Below are 26,016 nucleotides of genomic sequence, written 5' to 3'. Positions count from 1 at the left end.
AACTTGGTCTGTCTAGGGTGCTACAGTACATAGGGTTGAGTGAGGTACAGTCTGCTATTCTATAAGGACTGGTATCGGTCCACAATACATAGGGTTGAGGTGCACTACTGCTGACCACTGCCCTATACTGCAGCAATCCTTCATCGGTATAGGGACTGACGTACAGTCTGCTAATCACTCACACACAACCTACTTGGTCCACAAAAGTCCTTATAAGGACTGGAAACTTGGCCTATCTAGGCTGCTACAGTACATAGGGTTGAGTGAGGTACAGTCTGCTATTCTATAAGGACTGGTATCGGTCCACAATACACAGGGTTGAGGTGCACTACTGCTGACCGCTGCCCTATACTGCAGCAGTCCATCATCGGTGTAGGGACATACGTACAGTCTGCTAATCAGTCACACACAACCTACTTGGTCCACAAAAGTCCTTATAAGGACTGGTAACTTGGTCTGTCTAGGGTGCTACAGTACATAGGGTTGAGTGAGGTACAGTCTGCTATTCTATAAGGACTGGTATCGGTCCACAATACATAGGGTTGAGGTGCACTACTGCTGACCGCTGCCCTATACTGCAGCAGTCCTTCATCAGTATAGGGACTGACGTACAGTCTGCTAATCACTCACACACAACCTACTTGGTCCACAAAAGTCCTTATAAGGACTGGTAACTTGGTCTGTCTAGGGTGCTACAGTACATAGGGTTGAGTGAGGTACAGTCTGCTATTCTATAAGGACTGGTATCGGTCCACAATACATAGGGTTGAGGTGCACTACTGCTGACCACTGCCCTATACTGCAGCAGTCCTTCATCAGTATAGGGACTGACGTACAGTCTGCTAATCAGTCACACACAACCTGCTTGGTCCACAAAAGTCCTTATAAGGACTGGTAACCTGGTCTATCTAGGGTGCTACAGTACATAGGGTTGAGTGAGGTACAGTCTGCTATTCTATAAGGACTGGTATCGGTCCACAATACATAGGGTTGAGGTGCACTACTGCTGACCGCTGCCCTATACTGCAGCAGTCCTTCATCAGTATAGGGACTGACGTACAGTCTGTTAATCACTCACACACAACCTACTTGGTCTACAAAAGTCCTTATAAGGACTGGTAACTTGGTCTGTCTAGGGTGCTACAGTACATAGGGTTGAGTGAGGTACAGTCTGCTATTCTATAAGGACTGGTATCGGTCCACAATACATAGGGTTGAGGTGCACTACTGCTGACCGCTGCCCTATACTGCAGCAGTCCATCATCTGTGTAGGGACTGATGTACAGTCTGCTAATCAGTCACACACAACCTACTTGGTCCACAAAAGTCCTTATAAGGACTGGTAACTTGGTCTGTCTAGGGTGCTACAGTACATAGGGTTGAGTGAGGTACAGACTGCTATTCTATAAGGACTGGTATCGGTCCACAATTCATAGGGTTGAGGTGCACTACTGCTGACCGCTGCCCTATACTGCAGCAGTCCTTCATCGGTATAGGGACTGATGTACAGTCTGCTAATCACTCACACACAACCTACTTGGTCCACAAAAGTCCTTATAAGGACTGGTAACTTGGTCTGTCTAGGGTGCTACAGTACATAGGGTTGAGTGAGGTACAGTCTGCTATTCTATAAGGACTGGTATCGGTCCACAATACATAGGGTTGAGGTGCACTACTGCTGACCGCTGCCCTATACTGCAGCAGTCCTTCATCGGTATAGGAACTGACGTACAGTCTGCTAATCACTCACACACAACCTACTTGGTCCACAAAAGTCCTTATAAGGACTGGTAACTTGGTCTGTCTAGGGTGCTACAGTACATAGGGTTGAGTGAGGTATAGTCTGCTATTCTATAAGGACTGGAATCGGTCCACAATACATAGGGTTGAGGTGCACTACTGCTGACCGCTGCCCTATACTGCAGCAGTCCTTCATCGGTATAGGGACTGACGTACAGTCTGCTAATCACTCACACACAACCTACTTGGTCCACAAAAGTCCTTATAAGGACTGGTAACTTGGTCTGTCTAGGGTGCTACAGTACATAGGGTTGAGTGAGGTACAGTCTGCTATTCTATAAGGACTGGTATCGGTCCACAATACATAGGGTTGAGGTGCACTACTGCTGACCGCTGCCCTATACTGCAGCAATCCTTCATCAGTATAGGGACTGACGTACAGTCTGCTAATCAGTCACACACAACCTACTTGGTCCACAAAAGTCCTTATAAGGACTGGTAACTTGGCCTATCTAGGCTGCTACAGTACATAGGGTTGAGTGAGGTACAGTCTGCTATTCTATAAGGACTGGTATCGGTCCACCATACATAGGGTTGAGGTGCACTACTGCTGACCGCTGCCCTATACTGCAGCAGACCTTCATCAGTATAGGGACTGATGTACAGTCTGCTAATCAGTCACACACAACCTACTTGGTCCACAAAAGTCCTTATAAGGACTGGTAACTTGGTCTGTCTAGGGTGCTACAGTACATAGGGTTGAGTGAGGTACAGTCTGCTATTCTATAAGGACTGGTATCGGTCCACAATACATAGGGTTGAGGTGCACTACTGCTGACCGCTGCCCTATACTGCAGCAGTCCTTCATCAGTATAGGGACTGACGTACAGTCTGCTAATCAGTCACACACAACCTGCTTGGTCCACAAAAGTCCTTATAAGGACTGGTAACCTGGTCTATCTAGGGTGCTACAGTACATAGGGTTGAGTGAGGTACAGTCTGCTATTCTATAAGGACTGGTATCGGTCCACAATACATAGGGTTGAGGTGCACTACTGCTGACCGCTGCCCTATACTGCAGCAGTCCTTCATCAGTATAGGGACTGACGTACAGTCTGCTAATCTGTCACACACAACCTACTTGGTCCACAAAAGTCCTTATAAGGACTGGTAACTTGGTCTGTCTAGGGTGCTACAGTACATAGGGTTGAGTGAGGTACAGACTGCTATTCTATAAGGACTGGTATCGGTCCACAATACATAGGGTTGAGGTGCACTACTGCTGACCGCTGCCCTATACTGCAGCAGTCCTTCATCGGTATAGGGACTGACGTACAGTCTGCTAATCACTCACACACAACCTACTTGGTCCACAAAAGTCCTTATAAGGACTGGTAACTTGGTCTGTCTAGGGTGCTACAGTACATAGGGTTGAGTGAGGTACAGTCTGCTATTCTATAAGGACTGGTATCAGTCCACAATACATAGGGTTGAGGTGCACTACTGCTGACCGCTGCCCTATACTGCAGCAGTCCTTCATCGGTATAGGAACTGACGTACAGTCTGCTAATCACTCACACACAACCTACTTGGTCCACAAAAGTCCTTATAAGGACTGGTAACTTGGTCTGTCTAGGGTGCTACAGTACATAGGGTTGAGTGAGGTACAGTCTGCTATTCTATAAGGACTGGTATCAGTCAACAATACATAGGGTTGAGGTGCACTACTGCTGACCGCTGCCCTATACTGCAGCAGTCCTTCATCGGTATAGGAACTGACGTACAGTCTGCTAATCACTCACACACAACCTACTTGGTCCACAAAAGTCCTTATAAGGACTGGTAACTTGGTCTGTCTAGGGTGCTACAGTACATAGGGTTGAGTGAGGTACAGTCTGCTATTCTATAAGGACTGGTATCAGTCCACAATACATAGGGTTGAGGTGCACTACTGCTGACCGCTGCCCTATACTGCAGCAGTCCTTCATCAGTATAGGGACTGACGTACAGTCTGCTAATCAGTCACACACAACCTGCTTGGTCCACAAAAGTCCTTATAAGGACTGGTAACCTGGTCTATCTAGGGTGCTACAGTACATAGGGTTGAGTGAGGTACAGTCTGCTATTCTATAAGGACTGGTATCGGTCCACAATACATAGGGTTGAGGTGCACTACTGCTGACCGCTGCCCTATACTGCAGCAGTCCTTCATCAGTATAGGGACTGACGTACAGTCTGTTAATCACTCACACACAACCTACTTGGTCCACAAAAGTCCTTATAAGGACTGGTAACTTGGTCTGTCTAGGGTGCTACAGTACATAGGGTTGAGTGAGGTACAGTCTGCTATTCTATAAGGACTGGTATCGGTCCACAATACATAGGGTTGAGGTGCACTACTGCTGACCGCTGCCCTATACTGCAGCAGTCCATCATCGGTGTAGGGACTGATGTACAGTCTGCTAATCAGTCACACACAACCTACTTGGTCCACAAAAGTCCTTATAAGGACTGGTAACTTGGTCTGTCTAGGGTGCTACAGTACATAGGGTTGAGTGAGGTACAGACTGCTATTCTATAAGGACTGGTATCGGTCCACAATACATAGGGTTGAGGTGCACTACTGCTGACCGCTGCCCTATACTGCAGCAGTCCTTCATCGGTATAGGGACTGACGTACAGTCTGCTAATCACTCACACACAACCTACTTGGTCCACAAAAGTCCTTATAAGGACTGGTAACTTGGTCTGTCTAGGGTGCTACAGTACATAGGGTTGAGTGAGGTACAGTCTGCTATTCTATAAGGACTGGTATCGGTCCACAATACATAGGGTTGAGGTGCACTACTGCTGACCGCTGCCCTATACTGCAGCAGTCCTTCATCGGTATAGGAACTGACGTACAGTCTGCTAATCACTCACACACAACCTACTTGGTCCACAAAAGTCCTTATAAGGACTGGTAACTTGGTCTGTCTAGGGTGCTACAGTACATAGGGTTGAGTGAGGTATAGTCTGCTATTCTATAAGGACCGGTATCGGTCCACAATACATAGGGTTGAGGTGCACTACTGCTGACCGCTGCCCTATACTGCAGCAGTCCTTCATCGGTATAGGGACTGACGTACAGTCTGCTAATCACTCACACACAACCTACTTGGTCCACAAAAGTCCTTATAAGGACTGGTAACTTGGCCTATCTAGGCTGCTACAGTACATAGGGTTGAGTGAGGTACAGTCTGCTATTCTATAAGGACTGGTATCGGTCCACAATACATAGGGTTGAGGTGCACTACTGCTGACCGCTGCCCTATACTGCAGCAGTCCTTCATCAGTATAGGGACTGATGTACAGTCTGCTAATCAGTCACACACAACCTACTTGGTCCACAAAAGTCCTTATAAGGACTGGTAACTTGGTCTGTCTAGGGTGCTACAGTACATAGGGTTGAGTGAGGTACAGTCTGCTATTCTATAAGGACTGGTATCGGTCCACAATACATAGGGTTGAGGTGCACTACTGCTGACCGCTGTCCTATACTGCAGCAGACCTTCATCGGTGTAGGGACTGACGTACAGTCTGCTAATCAGTCACACACAACCTACTTGGTCCACAAAAGTCCTTATAAGGACTGGTAACTTGGTCTGTCTAGGGTGCTACAGTACATAGGGTTGAGTGAGGTACAGTCTGCTATTCTATAAGGACTGGTATCGGTCCACAATACATAGGGTTGAGGTGCACTACTGCTGACCGCTGCCCTATACTGCAGCAATCCTTCATCGGTATAGGGACTGACGTACAGTCTGCTAATCACTCACACACAACCTACTTGGTCCACAAAAGTCCTTATAAGGACTGGTAACTTGGCCTATCTAGGCTGCTACAGTACATAGGGTTGAGTGAGGTACAGTCTGCTATTCTATAAGGACTGGTATCGGTCCACAATACATAGGGTTGAGGTGCACTACTGCTGACCGCTGCCCTATACTGCAGCAGTCCTTCATCAGTATAGGGACTGACGTACAGTCTGCTAATCAGTCACACACAACCTACTTGGTCCACAAAAGTCCTTATAAGGACTGGTAATTTGGCCTATCTAGGCTGCTACAGTACATAGGGTTGAGTGAGGTACAGTCTGCTATTCTATAAGGACTGGTATCGGTCCACAATACATAGGGTTGAGGTGCACTACTGCTGACCGCTGCCCTATACTGCAGCAGTCCTTCATCAGTATAGGGACTGACGTACAGTCTGCTAATCAGTCACACACAACCTACTTGGTCCACAAAAGTACTTATAAGGACTGTTAACTTGGTCTGTCTAGGGTGCTACAGTACATAGGGTTGAGTGAGGTACAGTCTGCTATTCTATAAGGACTGGTATCGGTCCACAATACATAGGGTTGAGGTGCACTACTGCTGACCGCTGCCCTATACTGCAGCAGTCCATCATCGGTGTAGGGACTGATGTACAGTCTGCTAATCAGTCACACACAACCTACTTGGTCCACAAAAGTCCTTATAAGGACTGGTAACTTGGTCTGTCTAGGGTGCTACAGTACATAGGGTTGAGTGAGGTACAGACTGCTATTCTATAAGGACTGGTATCGGTCCACAATACATAGGGTTGAGGTGCACTACTGCTGACCGCTGCCCTATACTGCAGCAGTCCTTCATCGGTATAGGGACTGACGTACAGTCTGCTAATCACTCACACACAACCTACTTGGTCCACAAAAGTCCTTATAAGGACTGGTAACTTGGTCTGTCTAGGGTGCTACAGTACATAGGGTTGAGTGAGGTACAGTCTGCTATTCTATAAGGACTGGTATCGGTCCACAATACATAGGGTTGAGGTGCACTACTGCTGACCGCTGCCCTATACTGCAGCAGTCCTTCATCGGTATAGGAACTGACGTACAGTCTGCTAATCACTCACACACAACCTACTTGGTCCACAAAAGTCCTTATAAGGACTGGTAACTTGGTCTGTCTAGGGTGCTACAGTACATAGGGTTGAGTGAGGTATAGTCTGCTATTCTATAAGGACTGGTATCGGTCCACAATACATAGGGTTGAGGTGCACTACTGCTGACCGCTGCCCTATACTGCAGCAGTCCTTCATCAGTATAGGGACTGACGTACAGTCTGCTAATCAGTCACACACAACCTACTTGGTCCACAAAAGTACTTATAAGGACTGGTAACTTGGTCTGTCTAGGGTGCTACAGTACATAGGGTTGAGTGAGGTACAGTCTGCTATTCTATAAGGACTGGTATCGGTCCACAATACATAGGGTTGAGGTGCACTACTGCTGACCGCTGCCCTATACTGCAGCAGTCCATCATCGGTGTAGGGACTGATGTACAGTCTGCTAATCAGTCACACACAACCTACTTGGTCCACAAAAGTCCTTATAAGGACTGGTAACTTGGTCTGTCTAGGGTGCTACAGTACATAGGGTTGAGTGAGGTACAGACTGCTATTCTATAAGGACTGGTATCGGTCCACAATACATAGGGTTGAGGTGCACTACTGCTGACCGCTGCCCTATACTGCAGCAGTCCTTCATCGGTATAGGAACTGACGTACAGTCTGCTAATCACTCACACACAACCTACTTGGTCCACAAAAGTCCTTATAAGGACTGGTAACTTGGTCTGTCTAGGGTGCTACAGTACATAGGGTTGAGTGAGGTATAGTCTGCTATTCTATAAGGACTGGTATCGGTCCACAATACATAGGGTTGAGGTGCACTACTGCTGACCGCTGCCCTATACTGCAGCAGTTCTTCATCAGTATAGGGACTGACGTACAGTCTGCTAATCAGTCACACACAACCTACTTGGTCCACAAAAGTACTTATAAGGACTGGTAACTTGGTCTGTCTAGGGTGCTACAGTACATAGGGTTGAGTGAGGTACAGTCTGCTATTCTATAAGGACTGGTATCGGTCCACAATACATAGGGTTGAGGTGCACTACTGCTGACCGCTGCCCTATACTGCAGCAGTCCATCATCGGTGTAGGGACTGATGTACAGTCTGCTAATCAGTCACACACAACCTACTTGGTCCACAAAAGTCCTTATAAGGACTGGTAACTTGGTCTGTCTAGGGTGCTACAGTACATAGGGTTGAGTGAGGTACAGACTGCTATTCTATAAGGACTGGTATCGGTCCACAATACATAGGGTTGAGGTGCACTACTGCTGACCGCTGCCCTATACTGCAGCAGTCCTTCATCGGTATAGGGACTGACGTACAGTCTGCTAATCACTCACACACAACCTACTTGGTCCACAAAAGTCCTTATAAGGACTGGTAACTTGGTCTGTCTAGGGTGCTACAGTACATAGGGTTGAGTGAGGTACAGTCTGCTATTCTATAAGGACTGGTATCGGTCCACAATACATAGGGTTGAGGTGCACTACTGCTGACCGCTGCCCTATACTGCAGCAGTCCTTCATCGGTATAGGAACTGACGTACAGTCTGCTAATCACTCACACACAACCTACTTGGTCCACAAAAGTCCTTATAAGGACTGGTAACTTGGTCTGTCTAGGGTGCTACAGTACATAGGGTTGAGTGAGGTATAGTCTGCTATTCTATAAGGACTGGTATCGGTCCACAATACATAGGGTTGAGGTGCACTACTGCTGACCGCTGCCCTATACTGCAGCAGTCCTTCATCGGTATAGGGACTGACGTACAGTCTGCTAATCACTCACACACAACCTACTTGGTCCACAAAAGTCCTTATAAGGACTGGTAACTTGGCCTATCTAGGCTGCTACAGTACATAGGGTTGAGTGAGGTACAGTCTGCTATTCTATAAGGACTGGTATCGGTCCACAATACATAGGGTTGAGGTGCACTACTGCTGACCGCTGCCCTATACTGCAGCAGTCCATCATCGGTGTAGGGACTGATGTACAGTCTGCTAATCAGTCACACACAACCTACTTGGTCCACAAAAGTCCTTATAAGGACTGGTAACTTGGTCTGTCTAGGGTGCTACAGTACATAGGGTTGAGTGAGGTACAGACTGCTATTCTATAAGGACTGGTATCGGTCCACAATACATAGGGTTGAGGTGCACTACTGCTGACCGCTGCCCTATACTGCAGCAGTCCTTCATCGGTATAGGAACTGACGTACAGTCTGCTAATCACTCACACACAACCTACTTGGTCCACAAAAGTCCTTATAAGGACTGGTAACTTGGTCTGTCTAGGGTGCTACAGTACATAGGGTTGAGTGAGGTATAGTCTGCTATTCTATAAGGACTGGTATCGGTCCACAATACATAGGGTTGAGGTGCACTACTGCTGACCGCTGCCCTATACTGCAGCAGTTCTTCATCAGTATAGGGACTGACGTACAGTCTGCTAATCAGTCACACACAACCTACTTGGTCCACAAAAGTACTTATAAGGACTGGTAACTTGGTCTGTCTAGGGTGCTACAGTACATAGGGTTGAGTGAGGTACAGTCTGCTATTCTATAAGGACTGGTATCGGTCCACAATACATAGGGTTGAGGTGCACTACTGCTGACCGCTGCCCTATACTGCAGCAGTCCATCATCGGTGTAGGGACTGATGTACAGTCTGCTAATCAGTCACACACAACCTACTTGGTCCACAAAAGTCCTTATAAGGACTGGTAACTTGGTCTGTCTAGGGTGCTACAGTACATAGGGTTGAGTGAGGTACAGACTGCTATTCTATAAGGACTGGTATCGGTCCACAATACATAGGGTTGAGGTGCACTACTGCTGACCGCTGCCCTATACTGCAGCAGTCCTTCATCGGTATAGGGACTGACGTACAGTCTGCTAATCACTCACACACAACCTACTTGGTCCACAAAAGTCCTTATAAGGACTGGTAACTTGGTCTGTCTAGGGTGCTACAGTACATAGGGTTGAGTGAGGTACAGTCTGCTATTCTATAAGGACTGGTATCGGTCCACAATACATAGGGTTGAGGTGCACTACTGCTGACCGCTGCCCTATACTGCAGCAGTCCTTCATCGGTATAGGAACTGACGTACAGTCTGCTAATCACTCACACACAACCTACTTGGTCCACAAAAGTCCTTATAAGGACTGGTAACTTGGTCTGTCTAGGGTGCTACAGTACATAGGGTTGAGTGAGGTATAGTCTGCTATTCTATAAGGACTGGTATCGGTCCACAATACATAGGGTTGAGGTGCACTACTGCTGACCGCTGCCCTATACTGCAGCAGTCCTTCATCGGTATAGGGACTGACGTACAGTCTGCTAATCACTCACACACAACCTACTTGGTCCACAAAAGTCCTTATAAGGACTGGTAACTTGGCCTATCTAGGCTGCTACAGTACATAGGGTTGAGTGAGGTACAGTCTGCTATTCTATAAGGACTGGTATCGGTCCACAATACATAGGGTTGAGGTGCACTACTGCTGACCGCTGCCCTATACTGCAGCAGTCCTTCATCAGTATAGGGACTGATGTACAGTCTGCTAATCACTCACACACAACCTACTTGGTCCACAAAAGTCCTTATAAGGACTGGTAACTTGGTCTGTCTAGGGTGCTACAGTACATAGGGTTGAGTGAGGTACAGTCTGCTATTCTATAAGGACTGGTATCGGTCCACAATACATAGGGTTGAGGTGCACTACTGCTGACCGCTGTCCTATACTGCAGCAGACCTTCATCGGTGTAGGGACTGACGTACAGTCTGCTAATCAGTCACACACAACCTACTTGGTCCACAAAAGTCCTTATAAGGACTGGTAACTTGGTCTGTCTAGGGTGCTACAGTACATAGGGTTGAGTGAGGTACAGTCTGCTATTCTATAAGGACTGGTATCGGTCCACAATACATAGGGTTGAGGTGCACTACTGCTGACCGCTGCCCTATACTGCAGCAATCCTTCATCGGTATAGGGACTGACGTACAGTCTGCTAATCAGTCACACACAACCTACTTGGTCCACAAAAGTCCTTATAAGGACTGGTAACTTGGCCTATCTAGGCTGCTACAGTACATAGGGTTGAGTGAGGTACAGTCTGCTATTCTATAAGGACTGGTATCGGTCCACAATACATAGGGTTGAGGTGCACTACTGCTGACCGCTGCCCTATACTGCAGCAGACCTTCATCAGTATAGGGACTGATGTACAGTCTGCTAATCAGTCACACACAACCTACTTGGTCCACAAAAGTCCTTATAAGGACTGGTAACTTGGTCTGTCTAGGGTGCTACAGTACATAGGGTTGAGTGAGGTACAGTCTGCTATTCTATAAGGACTGGTATCGGTCCACAATACATAGGGTTGAGGTGCACTACTGCTGACCGCTGCCCTATACTGCAGCAGTCCTTCATCAGTATAGGGACTGACGTACAGTCTGCTAATCAGTCACACACAACCTGCTTGGTCCACAAAAGTCCTTATAAGGACTGGTAACCTGGTCTATCTAGGGTGCTACAGTACATAGGGTTGAGTGAGGTACAGTCTGCTATTCTATAAGGACTGGTATCGGTCCACAATACATAGGGTTGAGGTGCACTACTGCTGACCGCTGCCCTATACTGCAGCAGTCCTTCATCGGTATAGGAACTGACGTACAGTCTGCTAATCACTCACACACAACCTACTTGGTCCACAAAAGTCCTTATAAGGACTGGTAACTTGGTCTGTCTAGGGTGCTACAGTACATAGGGTTGAGTGAGGTATAGTCTGCTATTCTATAAGGACTGGTATCGGTCCACAATACATAGGGTTGAGGTGCACTACTGCTGACCGCTGCCCTATACTGCAGCAGTCCTTCATCGGTATAGGGACTGACGTACAGTCTGCTAATCACTCACACACAACCTACTTGGTCCACAAAAGTCCTTATAAGGACTGGTAATTTGGCCTATCTAGGCTGCTACAGTACATAGGGTTGAGTGAGGTACAGTCTGCTATTCTATAAGGACTGGTATCGGTCCAAAATACATAGGGTTGAGGTGCACTACTGCTGACCGCTGCCCTATACTGCAGCAGTCCTTCATCAGTATAGGGACTGATGTACAGTCTGCTAATCACTCACACACAACCTACTTGGTCCACAAAAGTCCTTATAAGGACTGGTAACTTGGTCTGTCTAGGGTGCTACAGTACATAGGGTTGAGTGAGGTACAGTCTGCTATTCTATAAGGACTGGTATCAGTCAACAATACATAGGGTTGAGGTGCACTACTGCTGACCGCTGCCCTATACTGCAGCAGTCCTTCATCGGTATAGGAACTGACGTACAGTCTGCTAATCACTCACACACAACCTACTTGGTCCACAAAAGTCCTTATAAGGACTGGTAACTTGGTCTATCTAAGGTGCTACAGTACATAGGGTTGAGTGAGGTACAGTCTGCTATTCTATAAGGACTGGTATCAGTCAACAATACATAGGGTTGAGGTGCACTACTGCTGACCGCTGCCCTATACTGCAGCAGTCCTTCATCGGTATAGGAACTGACGTACAGTCTGCTAATCAGTCACACACAACCTACTTGGTCCACAAAAGTCCTTATAAGGACTGGTAACTTGGTCTGTCTAGGGTGCTACAGTACATAGAGTTGAGTGAGGTACAGTCTGCTATTCTATAAGGACTGGTATCGGTCCACAATACATAGGGTTGAGGTGCACTACTGCTGACCGCTGCCCTATACTGCAGCAGTCCTTCATCGGTATAGGGACTGACGTACAGTCTGCTAATCACTCACACACAACCTACTTGGTCCACAAAAGTCCTTATAAGGACTGGTAACTTGGTCTGTCTAGGGTGCTACAGTACATAGGGTTGAGTGAGGTACAGTCTGCTATTCTATAAGGACTGGTATCAGTCAACAATACATAGGGTTGAGGTGCACTACTGCTGACCGCTGCCCTATACTGCAGCAGTCCTTCATCGGTATAGGGACTGACGTACAGTCTGCTAATCACTCACACACAACCTACTTGGTCCACAAAAGTCCTTATAAGGACTGGTAACTTGGCCTATCTAGGCTGCTACAGTACATAGGGTTGAGTGAGGTACAGTCTGCTATTCTATAAGGACTGGTATCGGTCCACAATACATAGGGTTGAGGTGCACTACTGCTGACCGCTGCCCTATACTGCAGCAGTCCTTCATCGGTATAGGGACTGATGTACAGTCTGCTAATCACTCACACACAACCTACTTGGTCCACAAAAGTCCTTATAAGGGCTGGTAACTTGGCCTATCTAGGCTGCTACAGTACATAGGGTTGAGTGAGGTACAGTCTGCTATTCTATAAGGACTGGTATCAGTCAACAATACATAGGGTTGAGGTGCACTACTGCTGACCGCTGCCCTATACTGCAGCAGTCCTTCATCGGTATAGGAACTGACGTAGAGTCTGCTAATCAGTCACACACAACCTACTTGGTCCACAAAAGTCCTTATAAGGACTGGTAACTTGGTCTGTCTAGGGTGCTACAGTACATAGGGTTGAGTGAGGTACAGTCTGCTATTCTATAAGGACTGGTATCGGTCCACAATACATAGGGTTGAGGTGCACTACTGCTGACCGCTGCCCTATACTGCAGCAGTCCTTCATCAGTATAGGGACTGACGTACAGTCTGCTAATCACTCACACACAACCTACTTGGTCCACAAAAGTCCTTATAAGGACTGGTAACTTGGTCTATCTAGGGTGCTACAGTACATAGGGTTGAGTGAGGTACAGTCTGCTATTCTATAAGGACTGGTATCGGTCAACAATACATAGGGTTGAGGTGCACTACTGCTGACCGCTGCCCTATACTGCAGCAGTCCTTCATCAGTATAGGGACTGACGTACAGTCTGCTAATCACTCACACACAACCTACTTGGGCCACAAAAGTCCTTATAAGGACTGGTAACTTGGTCTGTCTAGGGTGCTACAGTACATAGGGTTGAGTGAGGTACAGTCTGCTATTCTATAAGGACTGGTATCGGTCCACAATACATAGGGTTGAGGTGCACTACTGCTGACCGCTGTCCTATACTGCAGCAGTCCTTCATCGGTGTAGGTACTGACGTACAGTCTGCTAATCAGTCACACACAACCTACTTGGTCCACAAAAGTCCTTATAAGGACTGGTAACTTGGTCTGTCTAGGGTGCTACAGTACATAGGGTTGAGTGAGGTACAGTCTGCTATTCTATAAGGACTGGTATCGGTCCACAATACATAGGGTTGAGGTGCACTACTGCTGACCGCTGCCCTATACTGCAGCAGTCCTTCATTGGTATAGGCACTGAGAGTTTTGTCACAGGGTCATTTAAAAAATGACAGGCAGAGGAAGAGGCAGGCCCTTCCGCAGGGGTGGTAGGGGTAGGGCAGGAGCAACAGGCTTGAGCCAAAGTGGGAAGTTGCAGAAGGTGCGTTCAATTACTTTAAAGGACACACCAGATTTGGTTGAATGGCTCGCTCAGCCTTACTCTTCTGCACCCTCCTCATCCTCTCGATCTGCACCCTCTTCTTCACTCTCTGCTATCTGCACCACCAAAGACACTACCACCAACAACACCACCACCACCACCACATACCTTCCGCTTGAGTCACAGGAATTATTTTCCGATCCATATCAAGAGGACATTTCTGATGCGCAGCCACTCTTGGTATTGGATCAGGAAGAGGAGGTAGCAACAACCGCTACTCAGCAGTCTGACGACAGTACCCAGATCAGCCCAAGGAGGAGGTTGGTCCCCATTGTTGCTGATTACTCCGAGATCTCTACTTATAGCGATGGGGAAGGTGACGTTGATGATGACGTGTCTAGTGATGTCACGTGGGTGCCCACAAGAGAGGAAGAGGAGGGGAGTTCAGAGGGAGATATGGACTAGCAGATAGGTAGGAGAAGCAGGAATAACTTACATTGCACAGGAGGGACAAAGCAGACTGCAAATGTATCAGGCGCGAGTCATCGACCATGTACGGTCACATCTGGCGCTCCCAGGACACCGGCACATGGCTCCGCAGTGTGGGCTTTTTTTAACGTGTCCGCTGCTGACAATAGCGTTGCCATCTGCAATCTTTGCAGTCAACGCATTAGTCGCGGTAAGCCCAACACTCACCAAGGGACGACCACCTTAAGAAGGCACATATGCAGCCATCACCGAGCCGAGTGGGAGCAACGGAACACACAAAGCCACACTGCAGGCTCTCATCGTCCAGCCTCGTCTTCTACTTCTCCTTCTCCTCTCTCCTCACAATTGTCCTCCACTCCACCTTCTATCACGCCAAGCTCACGTTTTTCTGCGTCTGTCAAGCATCTAACCCGTGGCACCCATGTAGATTTGGTTTTACCGCCACGGATTGCATGCAGGCCTGACTCTTCTTCTCCTCCTCCTCCTACTCCATCCTCCTCCCTCTCCTCCTCAGCTGACTCCTCCTTTTCCGCTGCTAGCGTCTCTTCCGCTGCGCCGCCCAAGCTCCCCAGAACCTATTCAACATGCCAGGTGAGACGTTGCCATGCCGTGCTGCGTCTGTTGTGCCTGGAAGCCAAGAGCCACCCTGGCCTGGCACTCCTTTCAGCTTTGCTTTCACAGGCAGATCAGTGGCTAACACCGCTCAATTTGACAGTTGGTAAAGTGGTGTGTGACAACAGTGCCAATCTGCTTAGCGCATTGAAACAGGGCAAAATCACGCACGTGCCATGCATGGCACACGTCTTAAACTTGGTCATGCAGCAATTCGTTGTCAAATACCCTGGGGTCCAGGACATCTTGCGGCAGGCAAGGAAAATCTCGGCCCATTTCAGAAGATCTTACACGGCCATGGCTCGCCTTGCTGACATTCAGCGGCGACACAATCTGCCGGTCAGACGTCTTATTTGCGATTGCCCAACGCGATGGAACTCAACCTTCTATATGCTTGATAGGCTGCTCCAGCAGAAATGTGCAGTTAACGTCTACCTGTATGAACTCTGCGGCAGAACCGGTTCTGGGGAGCTGGGGTTTTTTCACCGCACCAGTGGCTGCTCATGCGCGACGCATGCAGACTTCTGCGCCCATTTGAGGAGATCACCAAACTGGTCAGTCGCAGCCATGGCGCCATCAGTGACATGGTACCTTATGCCTTCTTTATGGAGCGTGCATTGCGTCGTGTCATTGATCAAGCTGTGGAGGAGCAGGAGTGGGAAGATGAGGAAGTCGCAATGCTGGATTAATTCCCAGGGGGGGCTACTCTATCTGAGACAAGTCAACAACAGGAGTCTGAAGTGGAGTCAGAGGAGGATGGTGCCGGTGGCGGATGAGGAGGAGCAAGAAGAGCATGCTTTAAACCTTTCTGGGATCCTTGTTGTGCGTGGATGGGGAGAGGAGAATGAAGAGGACGACATTATCCTGGATGATGAGCAGGAGCCAGGCCACCACACCGCTTCCAGTTTAGTACAAATGGGGGCCTTCATGCTCCAGTGTTTTAATAGGGACCCCCGTATAAAAAGCATAAGGGTCAAGGACCAGTACTGGGTGGCAACGTACTTAGACCCCCGGTACAAACACAAAATGACTGAAATGTTACCGCCGTCACAGAGGGCTGTCAGAATGCAGCACTTCCAGGCCTTGCTTCGAAAAATGCTACATTCTGCTTTTGCGTGCGCTGGCAGAGGAGCAATTCCCACTCCCAGAGAAGGAGTTGCGGGTACCAATCCAACAGCGCCTGCAAGAAGAGGCCGGTTTGAAGATGTGTTGGTGACTTCGGATATGAGGTCATTCTTTCAGCCGACCCATCGACAGGTGTCATCCGGATCCAGCATCAGGGAACATCAGGTGTGAGACTACATCGGGTTAACGGCCGATGTGGACGCTCTGAGGAGTGATGAACCCCTGGACTACTGGGTGGGCAGGCTTGACCTCTGGCCAGAGCTTGCCCAATTTGCAATCTAACTGTTGGCTTGCCCCTCGTCCAGTGTCCTGTCCGAAAGGACGTTCAGCGCAGCAGGGGGGATCGTGACCGATAAGCGTACTCGCCTAGCTCACGACAGTGTTAACTACCTCACATTTCTAAAAATGAATGAGGCATGGATCTCGGAGAAATTCAACACATGTGACCAGTAGACCATGTATATGTCTATAAACAATTTTTTTAATCGAGCACAGAGACCTTCTTTCTTCATTTGGCTCACTTCCTTGTCCAAAAAAAGCACACCCTACTATATGCCCGTACCCTCCTCTTTGAAGAGGTTGAGCGGTGTCATATTTCTACTGGGTCTGCTTATTATGAGGGGCTCCCACCATCCCTGTGCTGTGCTGACATCCTCCTGGGGCTGTACCTCTGCTGTGCATATTTTGAGGTGCTCCTACCATCCCTGTACTATGCTCATTATGAGGGGCTCCCACCATCCCTGTGCTGTGCTGACTTCCTCCTGGGGCTGCTTATTATGAGGGGCTCCCACCATCCCTGTGCTATGCTGACATCCTCCTGGGGCTGCTTATTATGTGGGGCTCCCACCATCCCTGTGCTATGCTCATTATGAGGGGCTCCCACCATCCCTGTGCTATGCTGACTTCCTCCTGGGGCTGCTTACGGTGCAGGTGTCAGTGCTGTATATCACGGTGCTGATGTCAGTGCTCTCTGTCACGGTGCTGCTGTCAGTGCTGTATATCACGGTGCTGGTGTGAGTGCTTTATGTCACGCTGCTGATGTCAGTGCTCTCTATCACGGTGTTGCTGTCAGTGCTGTATATCACGGTGCTGGTGTGAGTGCTTTATGTCACGCTGCTGATGTCAGTGCTCTCTGTCACGGTGCTGCTGTCAGTGCTGTATATCACGGTGCTGGTGTGAGTGCTTTATGTCACGGTGCTGATGTCAGTGCTCTCTGTCACGGTGCTGCTGTCAGTGCTGTATATCACGGTGCTGGCGTGAGTGCTTTATGTCACGCTGCTGGTGTCAGTGCTCTCTATCACGGTGCTGTTGTCAGATCACTCTATCACGGTGCAGGTGTCATTGCTGTATGTCACGCTGCTGATGTCAGTGCTCTCTATCACGGTGCTGCTGTCAGATGACTCTATCACGGTGCAGGTGTCATTGCTGTATGTCACACTGCTGGTGATCATCTCCTGCACCCTCTTCTTTGCCTACCCTGGTCCCTGACCTTCCTTCTCCTCCATTGCCTTCATGCGCTCCACAGTCCTGAATTGTCACAACATTTTCCCATATAAAAAAAGAATGCTTGTAGTTGTCGATCCCAGATTCACCTCATACATGTGTTATGTCATTGGCCATGTGGTGGGACTATGTTTGTACAGCTATTAATTATTTTGCGGATGCAAATTTGACCTGTAGGTTTGCGAAGTTCGCTTCCCATTGAAGTCAAGGGGGCCCGCCGCGAACGTTCCGGTTCGCGAACTATCGGCCGCGTTCCTCGTTCGCGAAACGTCCCGTCGGAAGTTCGTCCATCACTAGTCATGATGTCGCTTCCATGTTTACTATGAGGAGACTGGAACGAAGCTGCTTACGGCTTCGTTCCAGTTCCTCCCCAGCAGCCGGAGGCGTCGGATCACGAATCGATGCTCCCGATCGAGCGGGAGCACCGGTAACAGCGGTGGGAGGGGGGGACGTCCCCTCCCGCTCCTCCGGTATAACAGCCGAGTGGCTTTTAGCCGCTTTGGTTGTTATGGCTGGAAAGCCAATCGCTCGCTGAAAAAAACGGTACCGTGTGTATATATATATATATATATATATATATATATATATATATATATATATATATCTCAAATACCCTGCCACTAACTAACTAACCTGTCTGCCTAATCTGGCTCAATCTATCCCAGTCCACACACTATACACGGCCGCTAAGGATGAGCTGAACACCCCCCTGTTCAGTTCGCAACAAGTACCTGCGAACAGACCTAAACTTCGTGTGAACTTTAGAACCCTATTAAAGTCTATGGGACTTGAACGTTCACAATATAAAGTGCTCATTTTAAAGGCTAATATGCAAGTTACTGTCCTAAAAAGTGTTTGGGGACCCGGGTCCTGCCCCAGGGGACATGGGTCAATGCAAAAAAAAGTTTTAAAAACTGCCGTTTTTTCAGGAGCAGTGATTTTAATAATGAATAAAGTGAAACAATAAAAGTGTAATATTCCTTTAAATTTCATACCTGGGGGGTGTCTATAGTATGCCTGCGAAGGGGCGCATGTTTCCTGTACTTAGAACTGTCCCTGCACAAAGTGTCATTTCGCAAGGAAAAAAAGTCTTTTAAAATCACTTTCCATTGTCGGCTCCCGTAATACAGAGAACACTCAATGAGGGTTCTCTGTATTAGCCGACAATTCATTCATTGATAAAAAAAAAAAGCATGGGGGTTCCCCTAAATTCAATTACCAGGCCCTTCAGGTCTGGTATGGATATTAAGGGGAACCCTGCATCAAATTTAAAAAAAAAATGGATGTGGGGGTCCCCCTTAAAATCCATACCAGACCCTTTATCCAAGCACGCAACTTGGCAGGCCGCAGGAAAAGAGGGGGGAGAGAGAGCGTCCCCCCTGAACCATACCAGGCCACATGCCCTCAACATTGGGAGGATGCTTTGGGGGTCTGTGACCCCTCAAAGCACCATGTCCCCATGTTGATGTGGAGAAGGGCCTCATCCCCACAACCCTGGCCGGTGGTTGTGGGAGTCAGCGGGCGGGAGGCTTATCAGAATCTGGAAGCCCCCATTAACAAGGGGACCCCCAGATCCCAGCCCCCCCCCCTGTTTGAAATGGTAAGGGGGTACAAAAGTACCCCTACCATTTCACAAAGAAAGTGTAAAAATGGTTAAATAAGACAAACACACTTTTGAAAAATTCCTTTATTAAAAATAAAAAAAAGATTCCAGCGGTGGTAATCCACTCTTGCTATCCAGCGACGGATGATCATCCTGCCTTTGGCCAACTATGGCTCTCACAGCAGAGCACACTGTAATTGACCAAAGCATGCAGTGCATTATGGGTCGTTCCACGGTGCTCAAATTTGCCACGAGCGCCCTACAATGTTCGCTGTCCTGTGAACGGGCGAACACCCAATGTTCGAGTCAAACTTACGTTCGTCTCGAACATCGGGCTCAATCCTAATACAGAGAGTGCATCAGATGAAGCATGGAGCTTGCCTACATGTTTTGCGGTATGCACCGCTTCCTCGGGGCTTCAATCTCCATATCTGACTGTACAAATCTCAGGTGTATATATATCAGGCACAATCAAACTAGAGGGACACCAAATGACAACACACAATATATTGCTGCCCCCCCCCCCCCCTTCACTGGTGTAAGAACCGACTGGTATGAACATTAGATATCATGTAAATTCTTAACTTAATAAATCATCTAAATAGCAGAAATGTAATGATCCCTTCTAAGGTGATAGGGCCAAGAAGGGCTGGAGGTGAATCACAGAATTGCACTGTGAGACACACCAATCAAGCATACACCTAAGGGAATAGATATCAAAGGAGAGAACCAAAATGCCAGAAGTAGTAGTGGGGTAGTAGTATGGGTGTCCAGCCATGTGTCTGGGTCTCCTGAGGACCCACTATACCAGCATAAACCCCAAACCTAGCCTTGCCATTTTCTGGGAGCCTCATCACAATTCAATCAAGGAAGCCCTCCAAGACCCAGCCATTGTACAGCTATACCCTAGGAGGACCTGTCCTTGCAGTGCATTTTCATGAGTTCATTAACATATATGTTAATATATAAAGCACCTATATTCTTTTCATTGCAATTTGGAAATCACAATGTACATGCTAAGGCCATAAAACAGAAATGCAATCTTTTTTTTTCTAGATTAACCAAAAAAAAAAAAATGTAAACTGAGCAAATAAGAATAGTACAGCAAACACATCAAAGATTATGTTTTTAACTCACCTGAATATCTGTGTCTACTGTTTCCAGTTGGGCTTTGAATGGCTTTCTACCAGAATTACTGGTCTTGGATGAGCCTATGTGGATAGCAAAGGAAAAAACATTCATGTGACATAGGAAATTATCAGCTGATTAAACTGTCCTCAAACTGAAATAGTGGCATATATGTCTGCCCCTCCTCTCAGGTATGATGCAGACAAAAGAAAGCTATGATTTGGGAGGTGCTGGGCTGAACCCAGGGCCGTCTTTAAGGCAGGGCAAAAGGGGCAGATGCCCTGGGCCCTGTCATTGTTGTGGGGCCCAAAGCAGCTGCCTCAGACTTGCCAACTATCCCAGTTTAAATTCCCTTGAAGTTTTAGTCCTGTGCTGTGTCCCGATATCTCAGTGTGAAGTGCTGGTACTAATGCTGCTCAGCTCTGCCCTATTGTTGTGTACAGATGACTCACCTGCAGACCCTGTGTTTACATGAAAATAACCGGCATTCATATGAAAATATTGTCAGCATTACTAAGTAAATAGATGCGGCTGGCAGCATTGATATGTAAATAAAGGTGGCATTCATATGTGTATCATGCTCCCCTGCAGTGAGGGGATGATGTGCTGTAACCTCTAGAAACCAAGCAGTATTACTTAACATTAATCTCTAGCAACCAATTAACAAGCAGAAATCATTTGCTGTAACCTCTAGCAAATAATCAGTGAGCCGTAATGTGTGCTGTAACCTCTAGCAACCAGTCATTAAGCAGTAATGATATGCTGTAACCACTGGCAATCAATCGCAATTTCTGCCTGATCTGATACAGTAAACTGATTTTAAGTCTAGCTGCTATTTATTGTATGTCTCAGAGCAGGTGGAGAGCAAAAAATTGCATGGGGGGGGCAAGAAATTTTTTGCCCAGGGTCCAATCAATATTAAAGACGGCCCTGGCTGAACCCACAGGATGCTGTCACATGATAGCAGGAAATTGGCCCAATCACATGTGGTCAGGGAATTCCACATCCCGCAGCCGCACATGCCACATGGATGGGAATGCTGGTGAGATCACTGACATAATATGTCCTCATGGCCATATTGCCTTATCCTGTAGGGCTGTTTCAGGCTTGTTGGTTATGTTTTATATAGTAAAATGAAGCAATAGCTTCTAAAAAAAGAAGGAGGGACAAAAGAAATTATAACAAAGAGGGTGAAAAAAAATGAGCATGAGAAAAAGGAAAAGGTCATACCTATCATCTATCTATGTAGTATGTAGTAGTGTGTAGAGTACTGTGGCCTTAGAGATTAGAAGAATCTTTGTTTTACTTACCAACTTCTGTATCATCCGATCGTCCACTCAGGTTGGTAAAGCCCTTCTTTATTTCCCATTCATCGTTACTATCTTCATACCATTTATCTTTGTCGTCATCGATAATCATGTCCCTGGAAACATAAAATAGTCACACACATGCACGAGCAAATAGGAACAGTTTACACCTTCATAACTTAAAGGATCAATGCACCAAGTGTTTGGTAAATGCTGGAGAAATATAGCATCTGACAGTTCCTATACTGTATCTCTCTGGGATTCTTTTGGTGAGATTTCTGCACCATCTGCACATCTGTTATAACCACTGTGAGGGACTCTAAACCCTTGTACACACGGTCAGACATTCTGACGACCAAATCCGTTGGATTTTGTCCGACAGATTTTGTCCGAAACTGTTGCATACACACGGTCGGACAAAGTTTTCGGAAAATCCGATCGTTCAGAACGTGATGACATTATTTAATTACAACGGGAATACGTTCAGGCTAGTAGCCAATAGCTTTGGTCTAGGAATTTGATCTGAGCATGCGTGGCACTTTGTCCAATCGTAATTCTCTACACACAACCGGACAAAGTCCGATCGGATCATGTTGTCGGAAAGTTTTATTGCCCAGCTATAAAACTTTGTCCGTCGAATATTCCAATGGAAACAGTCCGATGGAGCCCACACACAGTCAGATTATCCGACAACACGGTCCGATCGGACATTTTCCGTCGGAATGTCCGACCGTGTGTACAAGGGCTATGAGTCATTCCTCCTCCTGCAGGGCGACACAGGCGGATTGGTTCTGTGTGTCCAGTACAACCCATTCTGATTGTGTTTTGTATTTTTTTTATTATGGAGATTATATCAGAGATTTTTTAAAGTTCAATCACGGTCTCTGGTAGTGGTCTCTATGTAGACTTCAGTCACGGTCTCTGGCAGTGGTCGCCATGTAGACTTCTGTCACGGTCTCTGGCAGTGGTCGATATGTAGACTTTTGTCACGGTCTCTGGCAGTGATCGCCATGTAGACTTCTGTCAGGGTCTCTGGCAGTGGTCTCTATGTAGACTTCTGTCACAGTCTCTGGCAGTGGTCTCTATGTAAAGTTCTATCATGGTCTCTGGTAGTGGTCTCTATGTAGACTTCAGTCACGGTCTCTGGCAGTGGTTGCCATGCAGACTTCTGTCACGGTCTCTGGCAGTGGTTGCCATGCAGACTTCTGTCACGGTCTCTGGCAGTGGTCGCCATTTAGACTTCTGTCACGGTCTCTGGCAGTGGTATCTATGTAGACTTCTGTCTGGGTCTCTGGCAGGGGTCTCTATGTAGACTTCTGTCACGGTCCCTGGCAGTGGTCGCCATGTAGACTTCTGTCACGGTCTCTGGCAGTGGTCTTTATGTAGACTTCTGTCACGGTCTCTGGTAGTGGTCTGTATGTAGACTTCTGTCAGGGTCTCTGGCAGGGGTCTCTATGTAGGCTTCTACCACGGTCTCTGGCAATGGTCTCTATGTAGACTTCTGTCAGGGTCTCTGGCAGGGGTCTCTATGTAGACTTCTACCACGGTCTCTGGCAGTGGTCTCTATGTAGAGGTCTGCCATGGTCTCTGGCAGTGGTTTCTATGTAGACTTCTGTCAGGGTCTCTGGCAGTGGTCGCCATGTAGACTTTTGTCACGGTCTCTGGCAGTGGTCACCATGTAGACTTTTGTCACGGTCTCTGGCAGTGGTCGCCATGTAGACTTCTGTCAGGGTCTCTGGCAGTGGTCTCTATGTAGACTTCTGTCACGGTCTCTGGCAGTGGTCTCTATGTAAAGTTCTATCATGGTCTCTGGTAGTGGTCTCTATGTAGACTTCTTTCACGGTCTCTGGCAGTGGTCTCTATGTAGGCTTCTACCACGGTCTCTGGCAGTGGTATCTATGTAGACTTCTGTCTGGGTCTCTGGCAGGGGTCTCTATGTAGACTTCTGTCACGGTCCCTGGCAGTGGTCGCCATGTAGACTTCTGTCACGGTCCCTGGTAGTGGTCTTTATGTAGACTTCTGTCACGGTCTCTAGTAGTGGTCTCTATGTAGACTTCTGTCAGGGTCTCTGGCAGGGGTCTCTATGTAGGCTTCTACCACAGTCTCTGACAGTGGTCTCTATGTAGACTTCTGTCAGGGTCTCTGGCAGGGGTCTCTATGTAGACTTCTACCACGGTCTCTGGCAGTGGTCTCTATGTAGAGGTCTGCCACAGTCTCTGGCAGTGGTCTCTATGTAGAGGTCTGCCACAGTCTCTGGCAGTGGTCTCTATGTAGAGGTCTGCCACAGTCTCTGGCAGTGGTCTCTATGTAGAGGTCTGCCACAGTCTCTGGCAGTGGTCTCTATGTAGACTTCTGCCTGGGTCTCTGGCAGGGATCTCTATGTAGACTTTTACCACAGTCTCTGTCAGTGGTATCCATGTAGACTTCTGCCACGGTCCCTGGCAGTGGTCTCAATGTAGAGTTCTGGCACACACTTGATGAGTCACAATGAGATATTTCAAGTCAGGAAAAGCTCATGCACCCTACTGATTGGAGAGCTTTAGTTCTGCCTCAGCAGGAGATGTGTCAGATCTCTGCAAAAAAGACCACTGCTTTACCACAGAAAGCAAGAGTCCATCTCTGCAGCTGCTGGCAGTGGACAGACTTTTCTCCTCTGACTGTGGTTAATTTAGAAAGAAAATGAAATGTAAGACTCTGCACTCATTTTGTTTTGATGTAACTGGAATGTAGTTGGTAATTTAAAATGAACAATTAACAGGAATTAAGTCTCAATCTTTATAATCAAAATCCTATTAATAATAATAAAACTTACGTTCGACTCGAACATTGGGCCCATTCCTATTGGATGGAGCAAAGAAAGTGTTGAACTGTGGTCAGGTTTTCATTGCTCCCTGAAGTGTCCCTATTCCTGCAAGGTTTCCCCTTACTTTCTGCCCCATTGACACAGTAGAAAGTAAGAAAATTCTTAACAAGGGCTCACGCAACAAAAATCTGAATTCATAAATCTTACCCACTCTACTTGTAATGGGGTTTTTATTGTGGTCTGCATTCTATAGTCACCCGCTTTGATTACTACTTTAATGTCTTACAGGAGGGGAAACAAAAAAAGCCTTACTTTTTTTTCCCATGTGTGGCGCGGAACAGGAAAACTCCCACGGTGACAATTCCAATCACCAACACGCCGATGGCTGCCCCAACTCCTCCATACAAACCGGATTTCAGCATCCTCCCTTTACACCTTGAAGATGTAAAAATGTATAGATCTGTCCGAGAACAGCTAAAGTGGAAAAGAAAATTATATTTTTAACTTTTTTCATCATTTAAAATTCAGCTCTTTTAAAAATTGGTGTAACATATATTGCTAATGCACAAATTATTTTGTGTATAAAGTGTGTGCATAATTGTGTATGTAACATACACTATATTGTCAAAAGAATTGGGATGCCTGCCTCTACACGCACAAGAACTTTAATTATGGTGGGACCAACCCCACACCATAACCCCCCCCTCCCCCCCCCTCTACCAAATTATTTGGACCAGGGCACAAAGCAAGGTCCATAAAGACATGGATGAGCGAGTTTGGCATGGAGGAACTTCACTGGCCTGCACAGAGTCCTGACCTCAACCCGATAGAACACCATTGGGATGAATTAGAGTGGAGACTGCCAGCCAGACCTTCTCATCCAACATCAGTGTCTGACCTAAAAAATGCACTTCTGGAAGAATGGTAAAATATTCCCATAGACACACTCCTAAACCTTGTGGACAGCCTTCCCAGAAGAGTTTAAAGCGGGAGTCCGCCGTTTTTTTTTTTTTTTTTTTAAAAGCCAGCAGCTACAAATACTGCAGCTGCTGACTTTTAAAATAATGACACTTACCCGCCCAGAGCACCCGCGATGTCGGTACCCGAAGCCGATCTCTTGATCGTCTCTCGGGTGCTGCCGCCGCCATCTTGGGTATGAGAATCAGGAAGTGGAGCCTTGCAGCTTCATTTCCCGGTTCCCTACTGCGCATGTGCAAGTCACGCTGCACAATAAGGATGGTCCCCGCTGTCTCTGGGATCCGTGTGTTTCCTAGCAGGC

General features: G+C 47.4%; 1 protein-coding gene across 1 annotated transcript in view; it reads right to left on the bottom strand.

Moving 5' to 3' along the window:
• Positions 1-26,016, bottom strand: part of LOC143962297 (uncharacterized) — an 89,551-nt gene that overhangs the window by 10,932 nt on the left and 52,603 nt on the right. The window contains exons 19-21 of the mRNA XM_077471599.1: positions 25,050-25,211; positions 21,938-22,050; positions 20,637-20,710 (exon numbers count right to left, since the gene is read on the bottom strand). Coding sequence (XP_077327725.1) covers positions 20,637-20,710; positions 21,938-22,050; positions 25,050-25,211 — 349 coding nt within the window. The remainder of the gene's footprint in view (positions 1-20,636; positions 20,711-21,937; positions 22,051-25,049; positions 25,212-26,016) is intronic.

This window comes from Lithobates pipiens, unplaced genomic scaffold (genome assembly GCF_037356315.1).
Source record: "Lithobates pipiens isolate NorthernLeopardFrog02 unplaced genomic scaffold, aLitPip1_a1.2 Scaffold_8, whole genome shotgun sequence".
Taxonomy (NCBI): Eukaryota; Metazoa; Chordata; class Amphibia; order Anura; family Ranidae; genus Lithobates; species Lithobates pipiens.
The sequence above is the reverse complement of the archived record's forward strand: the minus strand, read 5'-3'. Positions and strand labels throughout refer to the sequence as shown.